This window comes from Lingula anatina, chromosome 2, assembly GCF_051362555.1.
Source record: "Lingula anatina isolate TDL-2025a chromosome 2, LinAna3.0, whole genome shotgun sequence".
Lineage (NCBI taxonomy): Eukaryota > Metazoa > Brachiopoda > Lingulata > Lingulida > Lingulidae > Lingula > Lingula anatina.
In genome coordinates, this window is record NC_141768.1 from 7,880,498 (window position 1) to 7,905,924 (window position 25,427).

At 33.8% G+C, this 25,427-nt stretch overlaps 2 protein-coding genes across 5 annotated transcripts; one reads left to right on the plus strand and one right to left on the minus strand.

Annotated features, from left to right (window-relative positions):
• Positions 1–635: 635 nt before the first annotated feature.
• LOC106172371 (epsin-2) lies at positions 636–12,914 on the minus strand. 2 transcript variants are annotated; one of them, XM_013553040.2, is made up of 9 exons: positions 12,739–12,914; positions 10,734–11,287; positions 9,996–10,083; positions 9,337–9,533; positions 8,445–8,483; positions 6,542–6,806; positions 3,187–3,429; positions 2,573–2,722; positions 636–2,267 (listed from the first exon to the last, which is right to left on the minus strand). In XM_013553040.2, the coding sequence occupies exons 2-9, from the start codon at positions 11,226–11,228 to the stop codon at positions 2,032–2,034; spliced, it is 1,713 nt and encodes a 570-aa protein (XP_013408494.1). In that variant the 5' UTR covers positions 11,229–11,287; positions 12,739–12,914; the 3' UTR covers positions 636–2,031. The 2 variants fall into 2 exon arrangements, with proteins under 2 accessions (XP_013408494.1, XP_013408495.1); XM_013553041.2 differs by lacking the exon at positions 8,445–8,483 and having other exon boundaries at positions 12,739–12,911.
• Positions 12,915–12,924: 10 nt separating this feature from the next.
• Positions 12,925–25,427, plus strand: LOC106172373 (uncharacterized). Of its 3 annotated transcripts, XM_087004334.1 has the most exons (13): positions 12,925–13,092; positions 14,168–14,442; positions 14,858–14,971; positions 15,570–15,624; positions 17,207–17,313; positions 18,132–18,258; positions 19,460–19,532; positions 20,092–20,158; positions 20,495–20,672; positions 21,028–21,163; positions 21,689–21,783; positions 22,285–22,311; positions 23,345–25,427. In XM_087004334.1, coding segments are annotated over exons 2-13 (1,053 nt in total). In that variant the 5' UTR covers positions 12,925–13,092; positions 14,168–14,369; the 3' UTR covers positions 23,346–25,427. The 3 variants fall into 3 exon arrangements, with proteins under 3 accessions (XP_086860460.1, XP_013408496.1, XP_013408497.1); XM_013553042.2 differs by lacking the exon at positions 22,285–22,311; XM_013553043.2 differs by lacking the exon at positions 22,285–22,311 and having other exon boundaries at positions 13,075–13,177.

Below are 25,427 nucleotides of genomic sequence, written 5' to 3' on the forward strand. Positions count from 1 at the left end.
CCCCTTGATAACGCTGTCCACTTTTGTTTATGTCACTTGTACGGTTTGAACTGGGAAAGATGAGTAACTTTGCAGGATATTTAGCCAAAATATTACTTTGGGACATTTAAAAAAGCAAATTAAAGCAGTACGAAATAACCATGTTTTGTGCGTCACTTTTGCGTAGCTTTCTGAAACGGGATTCTTAACGCCTAGTTTTACCTTTATTGGTTCAAAGTGAACATTAGGATTCTCGCCCCTTTTTCTAACCTTGTATGACGGTTAATATTGGATTACCTAGTTGGCACCTGGAGTGCAACTTGTCATAGGGCCTTGGATTTATCATTTAACATCATTTTTTGTGACTGTCACATTGTGTTTAGACCCCATTCCCATAGACACCATATGTATACATAAATCGATTCAACTCCAAATCAGCCCCGAGGCCTCATTGCGAACAGGGGACTATCAGATCATCGGGTCAAATATGGCTGATCCACTTGAATACTTGTTGTGTAATCCCTGCAGGAAATCAATTCAGTGTCTAATCCTGAATTAAGCAGCAAGTTTTTTGTGGGTTGCCATATTTGATCTGGGGATCTGTTAGCCCACTGTTCTGAATATGCTCTAAGAAACAAACACAAAATCACCAAAGGTACTATGAAAGCAGATAAATATTTTATTCCTAAATTACTGGTATCCAATTCATGCTTCAGATTGTGCCCGCTTGGAAAGAAGCTAATAAACTTGACAACTAAACAGTCGCCCAGCATTATGCACACCTTGTAGAACTACATACTTTATTTTGGGAAGGTTTTCAAGTTTGTCTTGGAGTAGTTCAATTTTAATCTCTGTCCAGAGCAGAAGAAACTGTCTGGCACTTTTTAAAAAATTGTTCATGAAACTAAACCACACTGCAACACAAACATATGGCATGGAATATTTTTTACCTACTCTATTTCTATATTCTTTGGAGAATGGCATGGAATATTTTTTACCTACTCTATTCATATCTTCTTTGGAGAAATAAGAAAACACTTCCCAAACTCAGTCACATTGCAATAATTATATTAAAATATTAGTGAAATGAAAAGAATTTGTATACAATGTCATTTCCCCTTCCCTTAACTCAGTCTTATTATATTTGTTACATCAACAATTCACAATATCTTTATCAGTAACTGTTATACAAGTATACACTTTAAGACAAAGAAGCACACATTAACGGCACATCTGTGCTATGCTAGTACTTAAGATGTGTTAAGTTTTATAATAATATATGGCTTAAAATGAGATGATAACTATACAATGGATTGGAGCACATACACCTAGCAGATGAAAAAATGACAGTTTAACTGACCTCATTATCCTTTTTCACAATAAGAATAATACTATTAATATTAATAATGATAAAAATAATGCTATTAATAATATCAGGTGACAAAATATATAGTATAAGTGTTGTAGACATACTTCCTAAATTTGGTTATGGCATGCCAATCAGGGGCAGATGCAGCTGTCCAATTTGACAACTTTCTTTCCAGACTAACCTCCAGACAATACAGAACTTAAATCGACTATTTGGTGTTATTTCTCTACAGGAAAATTCCTACCATCTTCGGAAGTAGCTAGAAGAATGTCTAACCCTGCCCGTGCTTATTTTTATTGCAAGCCTTGCTTACAACGTGAATCTCTCTGTCTCCCTCCCTTGAACACTTAAATATTCTCTGTGGTACATAAAGCATGAAGGCAAATGAATTTTTCTTTCTTTTTAAAACAATCTGTTCACAGCATTTTCAACTCAAACCTCAAGTACAGATCCTTTTTAAATTGTTACTCAAAATTTTGGTTATGAGAAAGATGAAGCAAACAGTCTTCATGGTAACATTAACAAGTTATATGTACTGAGGTCCTAAGCTGTGATTTGTTTATAAATATGTGTATTCTTGTTTTAAAAAGAAAGGTTTGTAAGTCAAAGACTACAGCTCCACTTAATGATGTTTTTTCGCCTTTCTGTCACCTTTGTTCCAGCCCCACTCCCCTTGCCTGGTCTCATAAAAATGGGTTGTAGCCTTGAGACTGCATCCCCATTCCCACAGGTTGCTGTGGTGGGGGGCCTCCCATGGGCATCAGGGGTTGGGGAAGTAAGGTAGAGTTTGTGGCCTGGGTGAAGCCCATGCTGTTGGAGGTCTGCATTTGCCCCATTGGGACCCTCACTGGCGGTGCATGCACACCAAATGGATCAGGAGTTCCTCCAATTCCATTTGTAGCAAAAGGGTTGGTTGTGCCTGAAAGAGAGCGAAATCCATCTCTCAAATGGTGTATTAAGACTAGAAGAATAAGTAGACCAAATTTTTAATTGTTATGAAAAATGTAAAGATCAATATTACTTAAAATGCCATGTGAGTTGTTTAAAACCAGTTTCAGACAATTTTTTCTCTCATTTTGACATTTTTTAAAAAATGGTTCTACCTCCCCTTTCAATTTTTGGGTGTACTGTTTAAATATTTAGTAGCACTGACAATTTCCTAAAATGGCTACTGAAAAGAACTTATGATCATTGTGTGGTAAAATAACAGTTGCCATTGCTTACCATAGGGATTTCCCTCTGGCTTAGCTATCAAAGCATCAAGATTGACCAAGCTCGAGTTTGCACCCAGAAAATCTTCTGGTTTCTTCTTTTTATCTTGTTGTGGTGGTAGAGCTGAGTTTAAGCTCCCTAAATTAAACAGATCATCTGAATCTGAAAGGAAAATGTATAAAAATCATAACAACGTAACACCAAGCAAGCATTCTGACAGTGTGAAATGAGAAGAATATAATTATCATTTCCCCTAAGCTTTATGGAATACATAACTTACAACCGTTACAACCAAAAAGTAGAAATGAATGCCCTTACAAAATCAAACAAAAGAATTATTACATGGCTTGTTGACATGATGAACAGGTTTATACAGATACATTTTACATATCTGATTCCTTGTGGGCCTGTACAACATGTCAAAAGATATCACAAGTTTATATTTCACTCATTTCTCACTTAATTAGAGAGAACATAATTCATAATCTCAAGCAAAACAAGTTTCATGATGATAACTGTTTTTCTGTGTTGAGCACTGCATTTGTCCACCATTGCAGTCAAACATATTCATCTTACATAACAGCCACAAAGACCCAATTTCCAAAACCTGTCAAAATAATCCCTACCTCCCAACAAGCTCCCAGATGCTTGAGAGGTGCTGGTGGTGGTGGTATCTGAAGATGGAGCAGCTGTGGTTCTAGAGCTAAGAATGTCAAACTCATCGTCCAGTGTGTGAGAGGGTGTGGCACTACTCCCAAAGGGATCCACACCAGCACCACTTGAGGGAGAAGCTGGAGCACCCCAGATATCTTTGGATGCAGGCACAGGGGCAGCGGCTGTTGATATGGGTGCACCCCATGGGTCATGTGCTGAATGGATGAATAATCAAATGAACTTAACCTCTGTTTACACTAGTGGTTTTAAACCATTTTGTTTATCACAAGATGGATATGATGTAAATTCAAGCACACTGCATGGGTTGGTCTTCATAATACTACATTTGAAACAGAAATTGCTCATGCCAGTACTAGTACACTTGTTTTCTTTAAACAATGTTGGCAGTGTGGTGAAATTTACAATGACTGACAAGCTACAGAAGTAACTGTATGTTGTATGTGTACTTTTTACTGGCTAGAAACATTAAAAACCACAAACACTTGCAAAGATATAAAGACGCATTACCTTTCCATAGTAAGTAAATATTTAACAAGGCAGCAAAGCTGTCAAATGTACAGACAAAATAACAGAAAAAAGGATGCAAAAGAGGTCATTTTGCCAATTTTGATGCAATAATAAACAAGCCCGTGGAACTTCAAAGTCACACTTTGAAAATGCCAATATGTGAAACCGTTTAACTGGCAGTAAGAATTACCAAACAGACTGCATTGCCTACTGAAGCTGTATTTTAGTCCCATGTTTCTTTCCTGTAAGTTTGAGAACAGTAAGTGACATGCTTTTTCTTAAATGGTCATCATGGGAGCAGTGCCCAAAATAGTTTTTTTTTTAAATTTTGATGCAATATTACATAATGTTTAACAGCATAATGACCATCAATTTTAATAATAAAATATTAGTTTCATGGATATTCAGAAAATGTGACTAGCAAAGGTCTTCAGGCCCATGGAACTTCAAAGTCACAACTTGAAAATGCCAAAATGTAAACAAAGACGGCACTGTTCTGAAATGTTTTTTTTTTTTTCATTTTTAACAATTTTTTAACATAAAACAAAATAAACAGTTTACTGCAATTTTTATATGATCAACTAAGAAAATTGATGAGATGGGAAAAATATCAATAGAATAGTGTTAAATGTCCAATTTCCTCCATTCTGAGATTCTGAACATAGTGAATGATTGAATCTCACAAACTGCAATGATATGAGTTTATTTCCATTTTTGACACTTTATTACACAATACACGATAACAAGTTTACCATCATTTTTACATAATCAACTAATAATGTTGTAAAGATGCAGGAAATGTCAACCAAACACTTTTACATGTCTTATTAGTTAAATAATGAGACTGTTAACATGCCTAAGAATTGAATCTGAGGAAATGTGAAACAAGACAGCACTGTTCTGACATGGGTTTATTTCCATTTTTAACACTTTTTTAACATAAAACAAAATAAACAGTTTACTACAATTTTTATATGATCAACTAAGAAAATTGATGAGATGGGAAAAATATCAATAGAATAGTGTTAAATGTCCAATTTCCTCCATTCTGAGATTCTGAACATAGTTAATGATTGAATCTGACAAACTGCAATGATATGAGTTTATTTCCATTTTTGACACTTTATTACACAATACACGATAACAAGTTTACCATCATTTTTACATAATCAACTAACAATGGTGTAAAGATGCAGGAAATGTCAAACAAACACTTTTATGTATCTTATTAGTAAAACAATAAGACTGTTAACATGCCTAAGAATTTAATCTGAGGAAATGTGAAAAAACAGCATTGCTTCTAAAATAATGGCCCGATTATGCTGATTTTCGAACTCAACCTGCGTTTTAGTAAGATTGACCACTCCTGTGAGTTTAATGACAATTGGCCTATCTGTTTTTCTTATATTGTGTTTACAGTGTTGCATATATGCTGAAAAATGAAAAAACAGCATAACTACTAAAATAGTGGCCCGATCATGCCGATTTTCGAACTTGACCTGCATTTTAGTAAGATAGATTACTCCTGTGAGTTTCATGACAACAGGCCTATCGGTTTTCTTTGGAATGTGTTTACAGTGTTGCATATATGCTGAAAAGTGAAAAAAAAGCATAACTTCTACAAAAATGGCCCAATCATGCTGATTTTCGAACTTGACCTGCGTTTTATGAATATTCATCAGCTCTGTAAATATAAAGCCCAAAAGTAAAACTGCCTTCCACTTATCGTGTTTACAATGAAAGTGCACGGCACCGGCGACGGCGATGACGGCGACGACAGACGCAGGTGATGGCAATATGTACAGACACATCTATATATATATATATTTACTGTACTGTTTGAGAACAGTAAGTGACATGGTTTTTCTTAAATGGTCATCATGGGAGAAGTGCCCAAAATAGGTTTTTTTCAAATTTTGATGCAATATTACATTATGTTTAACAGCATAATGACCATCAATTTTTAATAATAAAATATTAGTATCATGGATATTCAGAAAATGTGACTAGCAAAGGTCTTCAGGCCCATGGAACCTCTAAGTCACAACTTGAAAATGCCAAAATGTAAACAAGACGGCACTGTTCTGAAATGTTTTTTTTTTCCATTTTTAACAATTTTTAACATAAAACAAAATTAACAGTTTACTGCAATTTTTATATGATCAACTAAGAAAATTGATGAGATGGGAAAAATATCAATAGAGCAGTGTTAAATGTCCAATTTCTTCCATTCTGAGATTCTGAACATAGTGAATGATTGAATCTGACAAACTGCAATGATATGAGTTTATTTCCATTTTTGACACTTTATTACACAATACACGATAACAAGTTTACCATCATTTTTACAAAATCAACTAACAATGTTGTAAAGATGCAGGAAATGTCAAACAAAAACTTTTACGTATCTTATTAGTTTAATAATGAGACTGTTAACATGCCTAAGAATTGAATCTGAGGAAATGTGAAAAATATGCTGAAAAGTGAAAAAACAGCATAACTTCTACAATAATGGCCCGATCATGCTGATTTTCGAACTTGACCTGCGTTTTATGAATATTCATCAGCTCTGTAAATATAAAGCCAAAAAGTAAAACTGCCTTCCACTTATCGTGTTTACAAGGAAAGTGCACGGCGACGGCATCGGCATCGGCATCGCCATCGGCATCGGCATCGGCATCGGCATCGGCGACGACAGACGCAGGTGATGGCAATATGTACAGACACATCTGTGTCTGTACATAAAAAGTACAATAACAAGACATACTAAAGTTACAACATCACTATTTAAACCCTTACCGGGGGTATGTGCAGGTGTGGACTTGGAGGAGCCAGATGTGCCCCAGGGGTCACTAGCTGCTGCTGCTGGGGGTGGAGCAGGAGAACCCCAGGGATCAGCCACAGGCTGTGGCTGTGATGGTGGTGGTTCTCCCCAGGGGCTACCCCCACGTTCTGCTGGCTTGGGAAGTTGTGGGATGGGCGTTCCCCATGGATCTACAGATTGCTTCTGGGGCTGTGGAGTGGTATGACCCATTATGTCCAAGAGACCTCCTTCCTGTACCGGCTACAAAGTGTAAATTTCATTTGTTATTAATGATAAGAATATAAAAATCACATACACTAACCATGCCATGAGAAAAATGAATGTTTTAATAACGACAGTCTTAACGATAGTAATGAATTCACAAGAACTCTTCACATGAAAAAAATTAAACACAGTTGCAGTATGTTGTATTTCCAAGGATTAACAAAAACAATGAAGAGATAAATTACAGCATTAACTGCACATATAACATACTATAGCTAAGAAGCATGCAAAACTGGTTCAATAAGATGGGAAATGTGTAAACTTTGTAAACTGGGGAGAACTGTAAACTCTACAATCAAAGACAACATGTCAAACTAATAGCAATTTTTTCAATTTACGTCACATAAGAGGATCAAACTATCTTTTAATAACATGATCACTAGAAGCATATGATATGCAGTTTCAACAAATGGTTGTGCATTTTTAAAATTGACAACTTAAAATGCAAACATGCAGAAAAACAATGAACAGGCTATCTTGGCATCATGCCGTCATGCTTAAAACACTGAAAACTGTGAAATGGAAACTGACATTAAAACAGCAATTTAAGTTTTCTGCTAAAGTCCAAACTAACCATTCTATAGGTTAACAACTTTCAAATTGTATATATATCATAAAATCTCTTTTAAAACCATCCTTGTAAAAACCTATAATTAACTATCCCTTCAAAAAAAGTGATCATCCTGTGATTAAACCTAACCTTTCCAAGGTTTATTTCCACAAGGAACTGATAAAAAATTAAGATATTTAATCTGGTTTCTGTAACAATTATGGTGAAAATTGTGTGCTCTTTAAAAATAAAGGTAACAATATTCTGCTGTGGATGTGTTATATATATAAATCTGGGGAAGCTTTGGGAAGGGGGGTCAAGTGCTCCTGGTCTTAATAAAGAGTTTTTCATAGAGCTGAAGCAGTAGAAGTAATAATCTCTGAACTCTGTTCTGCATATTTTAACTTTTAAGTGCACATCTATATTACCAGATGTTATTTTAACAGCTTTAATTTCTAACGTATTAAATGTTGTTGTTTTTTTTCATTTATGTGTGAACTGCCAATGAGTTCTATTAGATGGGAAGTACATGGATTCTGGGAATGTCTTGACAATACTATTAATTACTTGGTGCAATTTCCTTTACTTAGCCTTCAGTAGCTTTTTATTGTGCAATAAAACACTGCTGCATTGGCCATAATCAACAACACACACAAATATCAGTGAAAACAGAACAAACTGGGCATGCTGCTATATTACTATACACCACTGACCCCCATGTTTTTATATACAAGACAATTTACTTTCAACAAGGCAATGAGGACAGATCTCAAGGTAACAAGACAGCAGTTAGTAAGCACTGTGTGGGTGTGAACAAGAAAGAAATAAGCTTCTTCATAATGAAAAATACTCATCTTTAATCATAAATCAGTCAATTCAAAATTCAAAATAAATAATAGTAATAGTTTAATTTTAAAAGAATAAAGTGCTTTCACTTAGGTTGAAACAAAAAGGTAAAGCTTAATATAACTAAGGTCAGAACAACTTATGTAGAAGAAAATTATTTCCTAAGTCTGTTTGACATACAAATAGATATCATTAATCTGATGCTCTCAAAGCCTTACTTTACTTTTAGGTTTTGTGTCTTGTAGTCTCCGCTTCTCCTGTAAAAAACAGGGTCTTTTTCTGTATGACTTTGGTCTCTTATTTTATGCCTAAAATGCCTGTTGACAGAAATGTTTCTAAAAGAAAACTACCCAGTATACGGATGAACTATCAATAAGAGATAACTCAAGAGAGACAAAAAGTAAAAATGTTGAAAGAAAATGGAATCTTGATTAATTTTAAGTAGAAGTAAAAATAGTCAAAACCTTTGAAAATAATAATTCCTAAATGAAATACATTGCCTCTTACTCGTATGCAAAAATATGATGTAATTCTTATGCAGCATGCCTGTTTATAATCCATGTTCACATAAATGATGTTGTTCTGACAAATACATGCTAAGCCAAGTGTCAGGTTGTTCCTTCATGTGTACAGCTAAATTATTACTAAATGCCTCTACATTGGGGCAAAGTGTCTTTGACTGCATTCTAGAAGAGCTCAAAATATGGATTCTCAGCAGACTATAGGGCATATACACATCAGAATGTATAAGATTACTGAAAGATGGACTGATGTCAAAAGACGATCTGATTACAAAACCATCCCTTTAAGACTAAATACTGGTGAAACATTCTGGTCTTCTGGTACTGTCAATTTTAGGAGAATAAATTTTTAGTACAAATCAGTCCTGTTGTGAACAGCCCTAAAATTTGTCAGCTATCCACCCTGGCATGTGTGTTGAAGTTTGAGCATGTCTAGAAATGATAAAACCTATGTAAGGAAAATTACCTGTAACATATGGCTGTAAAAGAAATATGAGGATAAAAATTTATGTAGCACATAAAAGTATGTACCTATATTGCACACAGTGACAACATCACCCCACCCCTCCCAAGAGCAAACATTTTATACCTCTTCTTTTTGACTCTCCTCCATGGCCAACTGTAGCCGCACATCATCTCCACGCATCTTTCGCACCTCCTCATCGTGTTCTTCCTTGCTCATTGCCAGTGCCAGTTGGAGTTGCAGTTCTTCCTCTCCCACAGTACTGGGGCGTGCAGCCTCAATTTCTGTGGAAAGTCTGCTCTCATTGCTGGGAGATGAGGCAGCTAGAAAACAAGAAAATTTAACCATTTTATTGCATATCAAAACTTTTTTTTTCTAGGTGAATGTGATTGGGCCCATTAATGTTAAAAATCCTGAAGATTTACATTGTTTTTCCCTAGGTGAATGTGATTGTTACAGTACACATTACTGCAGAAATATTATCTTAATGACTTCAGTTGCTTTGTTGCTCATTTGAAAACATGACCTCATTAAGGATTATGGTAATCTTTCATATAGATAATCTTAATTGCCAGTATACCAAACATCAATCCCAAAAGAACTTACAATAAATTCCAATAATTGTAAACAAAAACACTGCTTTTGACACTGGGATTAGCTACAACATAAAAGAACTGAGATCAGTCATATATCCATGCTCCATGACTGAACTGTCTGCTTTCTGGGTGGCTTTCAGCTCTCTAACAATTATTTCAACTATAACCTTGGTTCCATGGTCTCCCTACCTCCAGTTGCACCCCCATAGGGATCCGAGTAGCCCCCAGCAGTGGTCTCAAGTTTGGGACTAGTTCCAGGACCTTTACCAAACTGAACCTGGATAAATACAGAAGAAATGCATATCCATTACAATGCAGATAATGAATGATTCAATGCCTGTATCTGTGACTCATCATAATGGGATTCACGACATGACAATATTACTGCATTTCTTTCTAGATTATGTTTAATGCTTGCGGTTTTCACATTTTTGCTGGCTTAATTGATGCAGCCATAGCCAATTCTATGGGAATAGCTATTCATCAATTACCCAATATGTGATCTTGTCAAGAAACATCAATCTCTACTTTTGATCACTGCTCATCATTTAACTAATTTCAAGTTACTCTAATATGTAAATGAAGTGATATTACTGCAACAGAACCAAGCTCTTACTAACAAATGTCAAGATATGAGGACATTTATCTTCAAGTGCTTAAAGTCAAAATTTCATTTCAAAAGACATATTCACAGAAGAAGTTAGCCAAACTGCATTATAGACAAAATGACATAGTCCGATTACAAAATATGGGATTTGAAAATTTGAATATGATAGGGTTCCATTGTGATCTGAACCATCTGGTGAGCTGAACAAGTCTTTTTCTGGCCCAACTTTGTGCTGATCCAAACACATAAGAAGGCAATGTTTTAGTATAATCTTTTTAATATCTGTAAATAAGGACATAAAAAGTTGTCTACTTATTCACCTGTTGTCCACCCTGACTTCCAATTCCTGACGGATTCTGAGCAAAACGCTCCTTAGCTTTTAATGCTTTGGCTCTTTCATTCTTCAGTCTTTCATCATCTTTTAATAAAGCCACAAGCTGCTTTGCTTTTTCACGCACATTCATTCCTTGATCCTTGTTGTCCTCTACATACTGAAAATCTTTCAGTGTTTGAATAGCAAATATATTTTCTTTACATTGTTGTGCCACTTTCTCACTCCCAGTCTTTATAATGTATTCCAAGAGAACTAATGATTTGTAAACATGGCGCCAGTTTTTTCCATGATCGTTCAGTCTTTTCCACACCATCTGCATGATTTCTGTAAAGGCTACAACATTGTAAGTCAAGTCCGCAATTTCTCCCATCAAAGTGCTTGATGGTCCCCATGGGTCGTTAGAGGTTGCCTCCCGCACTTTGATCTGGGGATCTGAGAAGTTCTTCACCACATTTTTTATTGTTCTTCTGATTGGCGGCATTTTTATTCCTATGCTGTATTTTTTCACTGGACAGTCAGAGCAGCATCATAGGGCGCAATCTATATGTGAATAGAAACAACACATTGTAATAAGTCTGGGAGTTCTGTGATTGTATAAAAAATACTCCCAACAGCATTTGGTTAATTGCAACTAATTGTCACTTAACATTTGAAAGAATTATGAGAAGGGATATAAAGGGGGAGCAGTAAAACACATGGGGAAGGTAAAACAACACAATGCACAAGTTTTTTTACAAGGATGAATTCAGTGATATAAGTTTGGATCCCATTGAGAATATCAAATAAAAGCAATCTATTATCACAATTAACTACAGCTTTACTCAAGGGAAAATCTTTTATCAAACTTTCTGAATTTTCCTAACAATTTTACTGGAATTAGTTATTTGGGGAAACATGGTAAATATATTTTTGACAGAATTCTTCTGAATCAACATTTTTATTATTATTAAAGCAAAGACACCAATTATGGGCCATTTAAAAACTAAACAGCCTGGGCAGATAAGTGAAACACAAAATATACCAGCCAGTGAATAATGCTCAGATGTATTGATCTTAGCTTTTTCATGGAATTTATTGGTGTGTGGATTGAAAGTTCCATTTTCATATATTTATTCACTAAGCCCAGACTATGACTAATTTCAAACAGTTAGGCCCTAACAGGTGCCAGAATAGGGTTTTGTCACACAATTCCCAGGAAAATTTCATTGAAATTTTAACCAATATGAATGTAGAGAAATGAGTTAACTACTATAATAAGCTGACAAAAGAAGTATGAAATATATTAACAAATATAAGGGCAAGCTGCAGCAGCTATTAATCATCTGACAAGTTGCTAAAGTGATTCTTGACTATGGTAAAGCAACTGTGAAGCATAATAAGAAAGTTAACACAAAATTCTATTAACTAATCACATTAGCCCAGAGGGATTTTGAACTGACAAAGGTCATACTTCTTATTGTATTTATAGCTATCACTATTTCTAAACATCAGTTATGAAATAAGGATATCGTTAGACAGTAAATGACAACCATATACAAAGAACACCCTAACTATATATGTACAGTAAACCAAAATTAAATTGAAATATAAATATCAGTGATAGCATTACCACAAGTCAAAAATACACAAACTGACATTTCATTTTCAAAGTTTACCTTCAAAAACCTTTACCATACAATGAAACTGTGAAAAACTGTAACTGCATATTTATTAATAAAGGAGTGAAATATTTGTGTGTGTGTGTGTGTGTGTGTGTGTGTGAGAGAGAGAGAGAGAGAGAAGAGAGAGAGAGTTAGTTAGTTAGTTAGTTAGTTACTGGCAAAATGAAATTGCACTGTCATTTTAAAAATAATTGCCAAGACCAGGAAATGTGACTGTGTCAAGATTATGCGAAGTTCATCGCTTCTCAATAAGTCTTTTTTCATACGTTTATCTGTTTCTGTTTACACTGGACCTACATCTCATTAAAAGTTAATACTGGATATACTCACCGGCGAAATGTATTGTATAACTTTTCTGTAAAATCTTGTAAAGCAGCAGAAATACTTATCGCCCTTGTTCAATATGGCGACTACAGATTTGCTTGAAAAAGAGGGGGTTTTAACAACAAACTTCCGCTTTGGTAAGAACTTTGCTTTACTTGCTGTCAGAGGATTCGAGACCAAGACACCCAGGTTCTGAATAAATTTCTGAATATAACGAACCCGAAAAAAAGAACAAAAATCGATGTAATTCATAAAAATTGTATGGAAATTTTAAGAAATCAAGGGGCATGTTGATAAACAGAACAGCTTAAAACACCCGGATGTTCAAAGGAACAGTAGCTTGTTTACACCCGAACACAGGTAAGACATAATTGCAATTAACATTGATAAAGCGTCGAATGCGGTGAAAAGTAATTGACATGCAGTGCTTAATAATTGCTGTAATGTAAGTTTTATTTGCTCTTAATAACTGCTTGTATTTGGATTGTAAAGATGTTATGGGATAATGTTTGGTTGACTATTGAGGGTGACAGTTTATGTTTCACACAATGTCGTGTATATTTCTATGGTGGTCATTGAAACTGAAAGCTTGACATATGCTTATTGTTGATTAAAAAGAAGTATCAAATTGTTTTTAAGTTTTGGTGGGTAATAAATATGCCAACTTAACTAGATCTTGCTCATTTGACCACAACCGGTAGCAATTGATTTGCACATGACATGTACATTGTATATGTCATTTACAGTTTTCCCTTTCCTGGTCACAAAATTTGGTCAAGTCATCACCTGGGGAATCCTATTAATTCTGCAGAAGGACACTGAAAATGTTGCATATTACAAAAAGGTCATATTTATTTTTCATCCTAATAGCCTGAAATTTTCGATCACTTTTAATAGAAACCAGGTAAATGTGGGTATACTCCAAAATTGTTTGGAAAAAATCAACATTTAGTTGTCATACCACTAGTGTATTCCTCAATTTTGCATTTTCCCCAAAATTATCACCTTAAAATTTACATGGAGTCCCATTAATATCCATAGAAGAAATCATGATCTTTCAAATAATAAAAAAATTATCAATATAACTAATTGAAGAACAAAGAATTAAATAGTAGTATCATTTTTGCTGCAAAGTTTTGTCCAAATTTCTGTAGCTTAAGATAAGTTGACCCAGCACAGTTTTGTCTTTCATGTTATCTATGACTGTCCTGCATTAAATTGATAAATTTTGAGATAATCTGTAAAAAATTATAAATATTTAAATGTACCTTAATGACTTAATTTTCACAGACCTTTTTGGGACTTCTGACCATGACCCCCCCCCTCCCCAATTGGGCCTTTCCAGGCTTACTGACCAGGAAACGGTTAATCAAGGTTGGACATAAATGATATGTATTCTTTTCAGATATTAAATGAGTAAATTTGTCCTTTTCAGAACCAGTCCATAGAAAGACATACAAAGATAAATGTTGAACCATACACTTTGTTCAACTAGTGCCCACATCACACCAAAGGGCTAACATACAGAGGCAATAACAATTAAGATAGGGATTTAAAAAGGTGTTGTTCTGCAGAAGTGGACTTCTAAATCCATAGGATTTTATTTCTGCAGTGGTGAATACTGAGAGTATGTCAACATGGGGTATCCTGCAGAACTGCTGTCTTCCAGCATTTTATTACTCTTTATATTTTATAATCCAACTGTGATAGGTAAATTTGATTTTGATTCAATCTGCTTATTCTGTTTAGGTATTAATATCAAGTGCTTTTTTGATGAGGTATTTTAGAAGTGTACATGTATGTTGAATATGGTATATAACCTTGTCAGATGTTCAATATTGATTGCTCTGATGGTAGTTTATTTTTGTCAGCTAAACACACCTTAATTACAAAGCTGTTAAGCTACTTTTTAAATTTATTGAAAATCAGTACATGCACAAACTTCACATGAACAAACAAATAAAGACATATATTAAAACATATGTAGAATATTGTGATAATTTATTGTGGTATGAAAGTTTTGATTGTTTTTATTTTGAAATATCTACGATAATTTTAAGTCTTTTGAAAATTGGAATATGTGTCATTTTACCAATGTAAAAACATATTCTTAATTCTTGTTTAGGTAAAGTCTGTAATGTAAAATATGACTGTGGATGGAATAATGAATGTGTCAGCAACCAGTGCCAATGTATTCAGAACTTCCAAACAGCTTCAAATGGAAGAGATTGTACAGACCGTAAGTTAAGAGATTCACTGAATCCTGTATAATGCTGTACATGTGCATTATATAGAAATTCAGGCTATGGTTAATGATTATAATCTTGAAGGCCTGCAGGTAATAATTTCTCAAAAGAAATTAGGATAAAAAATTTGGTAGACTACAATTTGGGATGAGATTAACAGTAGTCAACAAAAATGAAATAGCAATTGGTATAAAAGCATTTGTCATTTTTTTACCTGAAACTGTCTGCTGAACTGTTGATTTAAGAGGACAACCATTTATTCAGATTTAAGGTCAATGTGTACACCTTATTGATTGCACAGCACTGGTAGATGGAGGACTTCAAGGCGGAGAGGGGGGATCTCTCCCTTCCCAAATCCCCCAATTCCCTACTTGTTTGGGAGGTGGAGGGGTCCTTTTTGAAAAGAAAGAGAGCAGGGAGGAAGGGGGTAGGGGCAAATACCAAGAAGATGGCTACTCACAATATCCTTGTTTGTTTGAAATTTTAAGGAATTGTCAAGAATAGAACACTTTATCATATATTTTCAAATTAGACTAGACAACATGAATGGTTCTTCAAATGGTCAATGGTATGTTTTGTTTTACTTTACAGCCTCTTGTGGTGATGCAAGGTGCATAGAATGTGATACAAACCAGACGTGTAGAAGGTAAGACAAGCATTTTATCTATTGTCAACATGTATGTTAAATTTTTGTATTGAAAGAGTCAAGATTAAGGCTTCCCCCAAAGCGCCACCCAGTTGTCATTTGGACAGCCACTGGTATCAAAAGTTGGCTTATATTTCCAAAGACGGCTGGACGGCTTATAAATTTGTAGGAAATGCCGGGTTGGTTCATCAGAACAGTCTGTGGAGAGCCTAGTAAATTATCAAGAAGCATTTGATTTACCCAGCTCGTATACTGTGTCCTAGTTGAATAAAAATCCATTGTAGTATGACCTGAATATTAATTAGATAAAAATCCCTCATACAAAAAGTACAGACTTCTACCACATTAGAAACCATAAGATATGTTGGCAGCTTTGTAGCAGTCAGACAACTGCTACAGTACTGCAACAACTAGACTGGTTAAAACTGGTTTGTTGTCAAGACAGCATAGTGCTTTTCAATCTAGTATAATTTATTTCATCTCCTCAAAGACCATTTAAATTAGAAACTTGGGAACTTTTGGGAATGATAGATCTAGTAGGTGAAATGTTGTTTTTGCAAATATGTAACCCAAAACTTTGTAAGCTGTTTTACTTAATGGCTGTAGGACTATGTTATTCAAAGTTCAAAATAAAGTGCAGGAATTACTTCAATTGCATTGCTGATTTGTACCTGATCAAGAGTGATATTGATGTAAGGGAAATTTTTGTTTGAAATGTGCTAAAAATGGGAAATTTAAAAATGTCTGATTTAATTAAGTTAAAAAAAAAAGAAAAAAAAAATATATATATATATATATATATATATATATATATAAAATTCCAAAAAGAATATTTATTGTTATTAAAGTAAAATATTATAAACGTAACATAAGTAATATTTATTATTTATAATATATATTATTAATTTTAGTAATTTTTATTTAATTTTTATATTTTTAAAATTTATCTCCCTCCCCTGCTTATGGCATATTTTGGGGACTTGTTTGGGTTGGACTCCCCACAGATTGGTGACCAAATTTAAGATTCACATTATTGACTCCCTGCACCCCTAATCCTGGAGAAACCCTTGCTTAAGATAGCCAACAGACATTTTTTGACAGAAGCTTTGAATGTTGTACATTACCTGAAGTGTTAAAAATGTCCTGAACTTTTAACTTTAATTACCCTTTAACATCCATGATAATTCAGCGACATATCACTGAGTGCTACTTCCTGGTACTGTGCTGGCACATAGAGGTTTTCACTGTTTGGAAATTGTATATCATCCCTGTGTTGATCAATTTAAAAAATCACTGTAGGGTAATGCAGTGCCAGAAAGAAACATTTTGGAGCTCAATTTGTAAACTTGCTGTAAAGCTAATTAATTAATGAGCCTAAAATTTAGCTTGTTCAACATCACAAAGTGTTAAAAAATGCATTTTGTCAACCTACCTTGTTTTCAGAGTTGCCGCTTGTTAAACAACTTATCAATTTTGTCTGGCCAAAAAGGAAGTTTAACTTTCTTTTAGATGGGGCCCTTTTTGAAATCTTTGTATGACTGAATGCATTTATATTTGCAGTGTTGTATTTGGTCTATTTCAGATGTGTTGATTTCATAGTCAGGACTACTAGTCAGTGTATAGATTCTTGTCCATTAGATAGTCAAGTATTGTCACTAAGTGGGGATCAGCTGGGATATATATGTTCAGGTAAGTGAGGGTATAGTGTGTGTTCTTTTCTTCTTAATTGTGAAATTACTTTGAATAATATGTGTATAGATTTTCTTTTTCTTTTTGAATAACTTGTTTTTATCTAATCACTACAACCGTCAATGGGCTGAAAGTCAATAATACAGTTTCTACAATAAAATTTTATTAAAATTTAGATATTATAATCTGTCAATCCATATTACATAATGATATTGTGTTAAATAGGGTACATTACTTGTTTTATACTTGTAAATGCTTTCAATGATATGAAGTATATATTTCTCCTTTTGAAGTTTTATCGATTTTGATTTTTGTTACGCTTGATGTTATTTGCCAGTTTTAAATCAATTTTTTATGTACTCATTTGCTGCATGCAGATTTCACAAATATCTGGTTTTAGTCTATAAGTGGGTAAGGGATTGATGGTATATGCAGTATTTTCCCATTCTTTGAATGAGGCATGTTGAAATATCACAATAAGAAAAAATTGTCAGAATTCTTTATAATACTGGTATTCCCAAATGGAAAATTGATTCCTGGTATAAAAACACCTGGATATCAGGATCCACGCATTAAACTAAAAATCCCATATCCTGATTATATTTATATTCATTATTTATTTGAAAAAAAAAAAAAAAAACATATGATAAATGAAAGTATAATGATCGTTGCTCTCTAGTTTCCTGTGAATTACGAGCCATGACAGATGCATGCATGAGTTTTGTCATAAATTATTCCATTAGTTCTGATGCAATTCTTCAGTTTGCTTTTTTAACACACATGAAATGCATGTTTTGTTTTATCTGTTCTGTCCCCAGACACGGGAGCACGACAGGGCCAGGCTCTCCCGCAGCTGTATCTCATCATCATCATCATTGTATCTGTATGTGTTGTGCTTCTCTTGGTATTGGGGTTCTTATTTTATTGGAGGTCTCAGAGAACGGGGTGAGCATTACATTTATAGAATTGTATAATCAATACAGACTCATGAAAATGAATCTATCCAGGTAAATTTATGGATAACAGTGGTAAATTTTATAAACTCTGGATTTAAAGTTATAAAAGTACTGTGAGGTTTCAGTTTGGAACCACACTCTAACACCTTGGCACTTTTATAACTTGTTTAGAGTTTACAGAATTTAACTGTATTAATTTATTTAATATCAATTCATTTGACACCTGAACACCACTCCCAGTAGTCAATGTAAGCTAGGGTCATTTTCACAAAAGAAATTTAAACAATCTTTGCTCTACTTTGACCCAAGAATAACCGGTTGTGGTGTACTTAAATGAAGTATTGCACTTGTCTTTTGGAATGAAAGAAAGGGTCAAAGTTTTGACCAATAATTATTTTATTTTAGTGGATTACCAGGACTTTATTTTGATTAAGAATTGAAGTAGCAGAAAAAAAATTGGTCTTAATTTCCAAACCAAATTTTGGTCTGAAGTTCTGTGTAAAACCATCCCATGGCTATGTAGACATAGTTGAAAGCATATGAACTAGTCCTTTAGTCCTTTATTCCATTTGAACCAGACCAAGGTGTGAAATTTATTGATGTTTAAATTACCTAGAAATATGTTTTAACAAAGAATACATGATATTCATAATTAGGAAACTCTTAAGCTTGAAAGGTTTACTACTCCAAGTCAATCCTTTGAAGCCTTTGAACAGACAACATATTATTTTTGTTAAAGAAATCTATTGATTACTTCATAATTCCTATTTATGTTGTGAAGTCAAACATAGATGTATAGAGGCTGCACAGTTTAGAAAGTATGTTGTATTTGATTTTTCTTTGTATACATTATTGGCTGTTTTTATGATGCATGGAAGCCAGTATCATGGTAAAAAGGGAACTAATCCAATTTAGGGGTGGTTGACTGCCTTTGTTACACAATGTATTCTTCGATTTAATGCAGATTTAATGTTTTTAGAATTTTGGTTAGATATTGAGCAATATGACGGATTGGACAGTAAATATATATTAAAGTAGGGAAATTCACAATTTCTGTGCACTTATTGAGACAATTTTAAGATGCTGATGAAGGGTTTGTGGTCACTGACATATCTGTATCCTTAAAATTTTGACTCTCAGTAGGTATGTGTAATGCTGACCTTAGTTTTGATGATTTTTCCTAATAACAGGACCAAGACCAGCTACCACACCACCCGCAGCATTGAGATGGGAAATGTCCATCAAAATGGGTTTATTAAAAAGGTAAGTCATTTTTTCCCTTTCTCTATTTTTTGTATCTTTTCAGAATTAAATAATGCTGGCCCGTAGCCAGGGGGGGTCGGGGGGTTTGAAAGAACCACCTTTTTTGCTGGAAAAGGTCCACTCTGGGTAAAATTTGATATATGTACTTGAGGATTTTATAGTAAAAGGTCCACTTTTTCAGAAAACGAACCCCCCTTCTGAAATTGCTGGCTACGGGCCTGTAATGTCAGTCAGGATAAGGACAATTTTCAGGTCAAATGTTTTATTATTCATTTAAATGTCATTGTCTATAAAAACATGAAAACTGAAACTAATTTTTGCAGGACAAAAGTAAAATGCCTGCTTTTCATATTAACTTTTAAAGGTAGCTTTCCATATTTAATGGAACTTGGGGTCACACCAAAAGTGACATATACAGTTTGCTAAAGAGAGTTTATGTGCAAAAGAAAACATTATTTTGATTAGTTTTTACAAAATTATTGTAAATTTGGTGAAAATTAATCATTAGGCTAAAACAAAAATATTATGCCCAAAATGTAACATTATTCTATTTCTGCAGCTTGATACTCTTGAGAAGAAGGAAACCCATTTGCCCAATGTTGCTGTGTTTGAAAACCCAGGCTTTGGTAAGATGTGAATCAACATTTCATTTCTGATTCTAGATAGTGTTGTTTCTAATTTCACCTGTTGCATTTGCATATGCTTGTCCCTTTATTATTGCAAGTGTATTGTTTATTCTTTTTTCTGTCACTGTTACAAAAAATTCTAATTTATTCTTTTATTTAAAAATATGCAAGTAAAGCGAGATTTCCTAAAATATGACAAACAGCCAATATGAAACTAGTTTTCATGGATTCAATGAATGTATCAGTATTTTAGTTTGCTAACTTTGAGCCTAATTGATTAGTTGATTTTTTAAAGAATAATGTAATTAAGGAATTTCTTCCACCTATTCATTACAGAATATGATGAGCCTCAAGAAGTTGAAGAAGTGGTGATCAGTGAGGCAGAAAAAGAGGAATTTATGTGTCGCTTACTCAACTTGAAATCAAAGACTGACATATTTTTGGCCATGTTGAATGAGGCTAGAATCAAATACAGAAGCATTCAACATACTCATCCCAAAGTCCTGGTTTATAAGTAAGCACCTAATATTTTCAGTTCTCTAGGTCAGAAGCCTTGAGTTTTTTAATACATAGGACTCTGCATTACTTAACAAAAAGAATAACAAAGAATATTTTTGTTTAGAACTTTGATAGTGTTCAGCAAATATAAAATGAAAAATATCTTTAAATTGTTAATGTTCCAGAAAAATGAAAATGACAAGGTACATTGATACAGGCAGTGCATTAATCAGTTTTGGCAGGTTTTTTATTTCATGGCAGCCTTCTCCAAGATGGGTCTTTGTAATGTCAGTAACTGCTTACATTTCTATTAGCCATTGCCTGCCTCTGGTATAAAAATACAAACTGTCATATTTTCCTGATTATTTCAGAAATGTGATTCACCAGTTGTGTCGAGTGTTAACATTACTTAACAAACATGAACGTGATGTTATAATGCCTGCTGATGGGCTATCACTTCTACAATGGGGAGACAAAACACTCAAACACTACCTGGCTATAAGAGGGGTAAGATTTTCTTTATTCGTACTTTCATCGTGAGGTCATACTGTCAGCATTGTGTACCTATAGGTATTAATGTTGAATTTTGTTGTGGGCTTTGGTGTAACTTTAAACATATCTTGTTTCTCTTTTCTTGGGGGGAGAACCCTGCCCAACAAGTGACCATGCTCAGATTCATTTCACATTTTATTAACTGCAAAAGGATTGGTTTTAATCACCCTCTGTAGGCTGACCCTTTCTGGATAATATAAGGGGTTTTCTTACTATATATTTTGATGATATTTTTATGCAGTGCAGTGCAACCAGTTGTATTGTGTTCCCAGTAAGGCAAGATCATGTAGCATTTGATTACACATTTTAAAATACTTTGACTTGATTATGGACTGCAAATACTTTGTAATGAAAACAAAACCTCTTTGGTAAGTATTTATTTAGAGTAATTTTCTCTTATTTTAATGTTTTATCTTTTGTAACAGTGTTAGAAGAAAGAGAAAGCAATTTAAATTTACTTTTACTCCTTTGAAATATTAGGCTATGAATAACAACACCAAAGACAATGGAAAACAGCATCCAGATGACACCAGTGAACATGGTACAGTATTTACAACTTTTGGATACAGTGATGGGTACGTTTCAATTAAGTACACCCTAAAATTATTTCTTGTGCATGCAATTTAATTTCTTGCCTGATTTCATTCTATATCAATCAGTTACAGAGCACTTACCTGTTTAAACTATTTCACGTTCTTCCTTGTTCTCATGGTTTTCCTTTTAAAGCACGTAACACTTAGTTCTCAATTCAACTATATTGAAATTTGAAGTTAATTGAAAGTGCATCATATAAAACCTCTTTTATCTTTTGGTGCGATGATGCATTTTGTGTCAAGTTTCAGTTTTCTTGGTCTGAGTGGAGTTTTATTGCCATTTTCTCTTTCACTTTTCAGTTAGGTCAATTTGAGCACACAGGCATCACTGTATATGTGAAAAATAGTATTTACAATAATGAATTAAATTCCACATATTAATTACCCAGCATTTAAGTCATTATGTAGTATGAGCTTTTCCTCTTAAACTATTTGTTATAAATGATTGTAAGCTGTTATAACTTCATGGAATCGTTACAATAGGGTGCGCATACCAGTTACTGAACTGTGGTAAGTGTTTAGGTGTCCCCAATAGGCCCTGCTTCAAGGTGGTGATGTTGTCACAGCATTTAATTTGCCCTTAATTGACTTTTTTTTTTACAATGTGTAATGTGTTTTTTATGTAGCTCTCTTGAGACAGTAAAATATAAGCTATGTATTTTAAGTGATCCAACAACAAATCATCTTAATGGATATCAGATTTACAATATTTGTAAAGTATGTATTAAATACTTTTTGTGCGACATGGAACATCATTGACTGCTTGGAGGTATAGCAAATGAGGTGACGATGGAAAGAATGGATTTTCAAAAAATTGATAGCAAATCTAGATTTTTTGGGGTTGGGACAGGCAAAATTAATGGTGGATAGGATGGCAGACAGATAAAATGGTTTTGATTGTTTTACAAAAGAATGATGAAGATGACAGATATTCAGAGTACTGGAATGAAAGTGTAATCATGCAGTCGTCAAAATATTCAGGGATGTGTGTTTATTTAATAGCTATTTATGGAAATATTGGGTCTTATTTCAATTTCCTACTCTGTGTTTGACACTGTCCTCTTAACTTACTATTTGAATTTGTATCTGTCATTAATATAGCACCCTGAGTTTCAGAACACTGACAGTGACTTTCTATCCAGTGCTATCATCATTTTAATTCGTGTGATTGTCTTGGGCATAATAGTGGTAATGTAGACTCTGAAACTCAGGGTGCTTAGATGGTAGAACATTTCTAATTGTGAATATTGGTGGATGGTTGGTAGGTGAGACATGATCTTTAGTGATTATTTGGGTTATGGTTCAATTTTGTATTTGATTTATGTGTGGGAGAACATTAGCTCCTACATCATACTTTGTTTTGCTAACTTGACAATATAGTTTACTGTGTAATATAAAAGCATTTTAGTAGTCAAGTCTTTTGTCTTGAATTTATGCAATATTATTATTACAGTATAATCTAATGAATATTAATTACTTGTAGGGATGAACTTAATAGAAAGCCTTTTGAAGTTACATCACTGTGCAATTTTGTCTTTTTCAGATCTCTGAACAAGCTGCATCTGTCCCTCTCCTCCAGGAACTCCCATGACTCTGATGAGATGTCAGACTATTCAGGACAGTTTCCAATTAATCTGGAGGATACTACGTCTCCTATTGAAGTGTAGCATTTCAAGCTGCTCTGGTTGATAAAGCTGGCCCAGGTCATTTTAGCACAAATTCTGCTGTAGCCAAATAATCAATTGTCACAGTATATCAGATCAGTGATAAAATGGTCAAAATTGATTAGATCACATTTCCCTTTGCCAAATGGATGGTTTTGTAGTTTATGAAAAAATAAAATAAGCTTTAAGCTCGTTGATATTAAACATGGATACCGTGCACTGGAGCTGGAGATACAAGCTGTGCAGGACACAGTTGTTTTTAAAATGCAATGAGCACTTTTTAGTACAAATCACAAAGAAGAACAACCTATTTTAATTTGTCATGCCTGTGTTGAATGTTTTTGCAGCTTGGTTAAACTTCAAAAGTATGATTCTTGATAGTTATTGGAAATAAAAACATCTTTTGTCTCAGTCATTAAAATGTGTAGATATGTAGAGAGTAGATCCCACTGTAAAAGTATTGCCAATGCCACTACAGGGTGACTTGGAGTTATGTACAGCTTGCATTCAGCCAGGTTGTTTGTAAGTGCATTTGTTTGTGAATCCAATACAAAGTGGGTTGCAGGATGCTATATGCATGGAAGTATATGGGTTTTTAAGTCCCCATGTGAAATACAGTGTTGTACATAAAAAAGAGTTTTACAAATTTTATTTTTTTAAATGTTTATAATCTTACCTTGAAAACGTGCAGAACGTTGTATTGTTCATAACTCTTGGGTCACTCTGTACATGCTGTAGATGTGTGATTTTTCTTGATAGTAGCGGTATGAATCTCCTATTTAGTAGAGAATGGTTACAGGAAATATATTTTACAGATATATTGTTGAAGTTAGAAAACATTCCACTAGTATTTTATAACATGCTAGTAATTCTTTAGATTACTGAGCTGAAATTGCTTATATTGCTTAGTTTATTATCTGATAATTTCAGATTAAATAAAATAGGTTGTCAAAATGTAAACTTTTTATAAATGTTTGTCGCACAAATGTCTACTTTAATAACACCTTTGATATGAATGAGTCAACTTAGGGTATATTTTATAATCTTTTCTGCCTTGCAATATATATCAAATATTGTCACTGCAATGACACTAGTAATATGACATAGTCAACATGGGTATATTTTAAAATTATTCTTCTTTTATATTAAATAATATTTCTTCTTTGCAATATACAACGGTCTGAATGTGACTTTTTCAGCTTGCAATACAAGGCTGGTTATTTATTTTTGTTGTAAATGTACAATTGAGTGCATATGTATTAGCCGCATGCCTTATATGCAGAACATTCCAAACTGTAAATTGAGGGAAACTGATGAAAATACTAAAATATTTTGCCTACAATTTTAGTATTTTTTCCTGGCACTATGAGATTGTTTGACTTTTATTGTATCATTTGTTTTAAAGCATAAACTAAAATGTGGATATTTAACTATTGAGATTATTTATAAATTCTACATTCAAGTGTTCATGTGGGCAGTGTGTTGATAAAAACAAAGGGCACGTGCACAAGCATAATGCAAATCTTTACACATTGCATGAGTGAGTTTTTTTTAAACAGGTGAAAGTATTTTTGTTTTGAATTATTCAATTTATTGTAAAAAATGCAGTCTGTCTTATTTGAATACTTATATAATTTTAACATGGCAGTATGTCTAGCAGTTACTTTGTTGGTGATTTTAGGATTCTACTTTTACAATTGCAATCAAAATAAAATGGTAGTCATAAAGATTAGTTTTATGATGAATGGACACTGAAGCACAAAGCACGAACTTTCAGCTATTAGCATGGAGATGACTGTGATAAATGAGTACCATATGGAATTATTTCCTTTTATCATTTAACAAGCTACCATATGTGCTCAATAGATTACTGCCACCTGGAGTTGAAAACATTGGTTGTCTTTGCACTGATGAAGAAAAACTATAAACTATGTGAATTAAAATAAATAATTAAAGTTGAAA

What these genes read in the sequence shown, in the direction of transcription:
- LOC106172371 (XM_013553040.2), bottom strand. Translation starts at nt 11,228, where the DNA reads ATGCCGCCAATCAGAAGAACAATAAAAAATGTGGTGAAGAACTTCTCA. An exon ending in ACACAAAACCTAAAAGTAAA is followed by an intron (nt 6,807 to 8,444) that starts GTAAGGCTTTGA and finishes TACACTTTGTAG; the next exon opens with CCGGTACAGGAAGGAGGTCT. An exon ending in GCCAGAGGGAAATCCCTATG is followed by an intron (nt 2,268 to 2,572) that starts GTAAGCAATGGC and finishes GCTCTCTTTCAG; the next exon opens with GCACAACCAACCCTTTTGCT.
- LOC106172373 (XM_013553042.2), top strand. Translation starts at nt 14,370, where the DNA reads ATGGGGTATCCTGCAGAACTGCTGTCTTCCAGCATTTTATTACTCTTT. An exon ending in TGGAGGTCTCAGAGAACGGG is followed by an intron (nt 18,259 to 19,459) that starts GTGAGCATTACA and finishes TCCTAATAACAG; the next exon opens with GACCAAGACCAGCTACCACA. An exon ending in ACTACCTGGCTATAAGAGGG is followed by an intron (nt 21,164 to 21,688) that starts GTAAGATTTTCT and finishes TTGAAATATTAG; the next exon opens with GCTATGAATAACAACACCAA.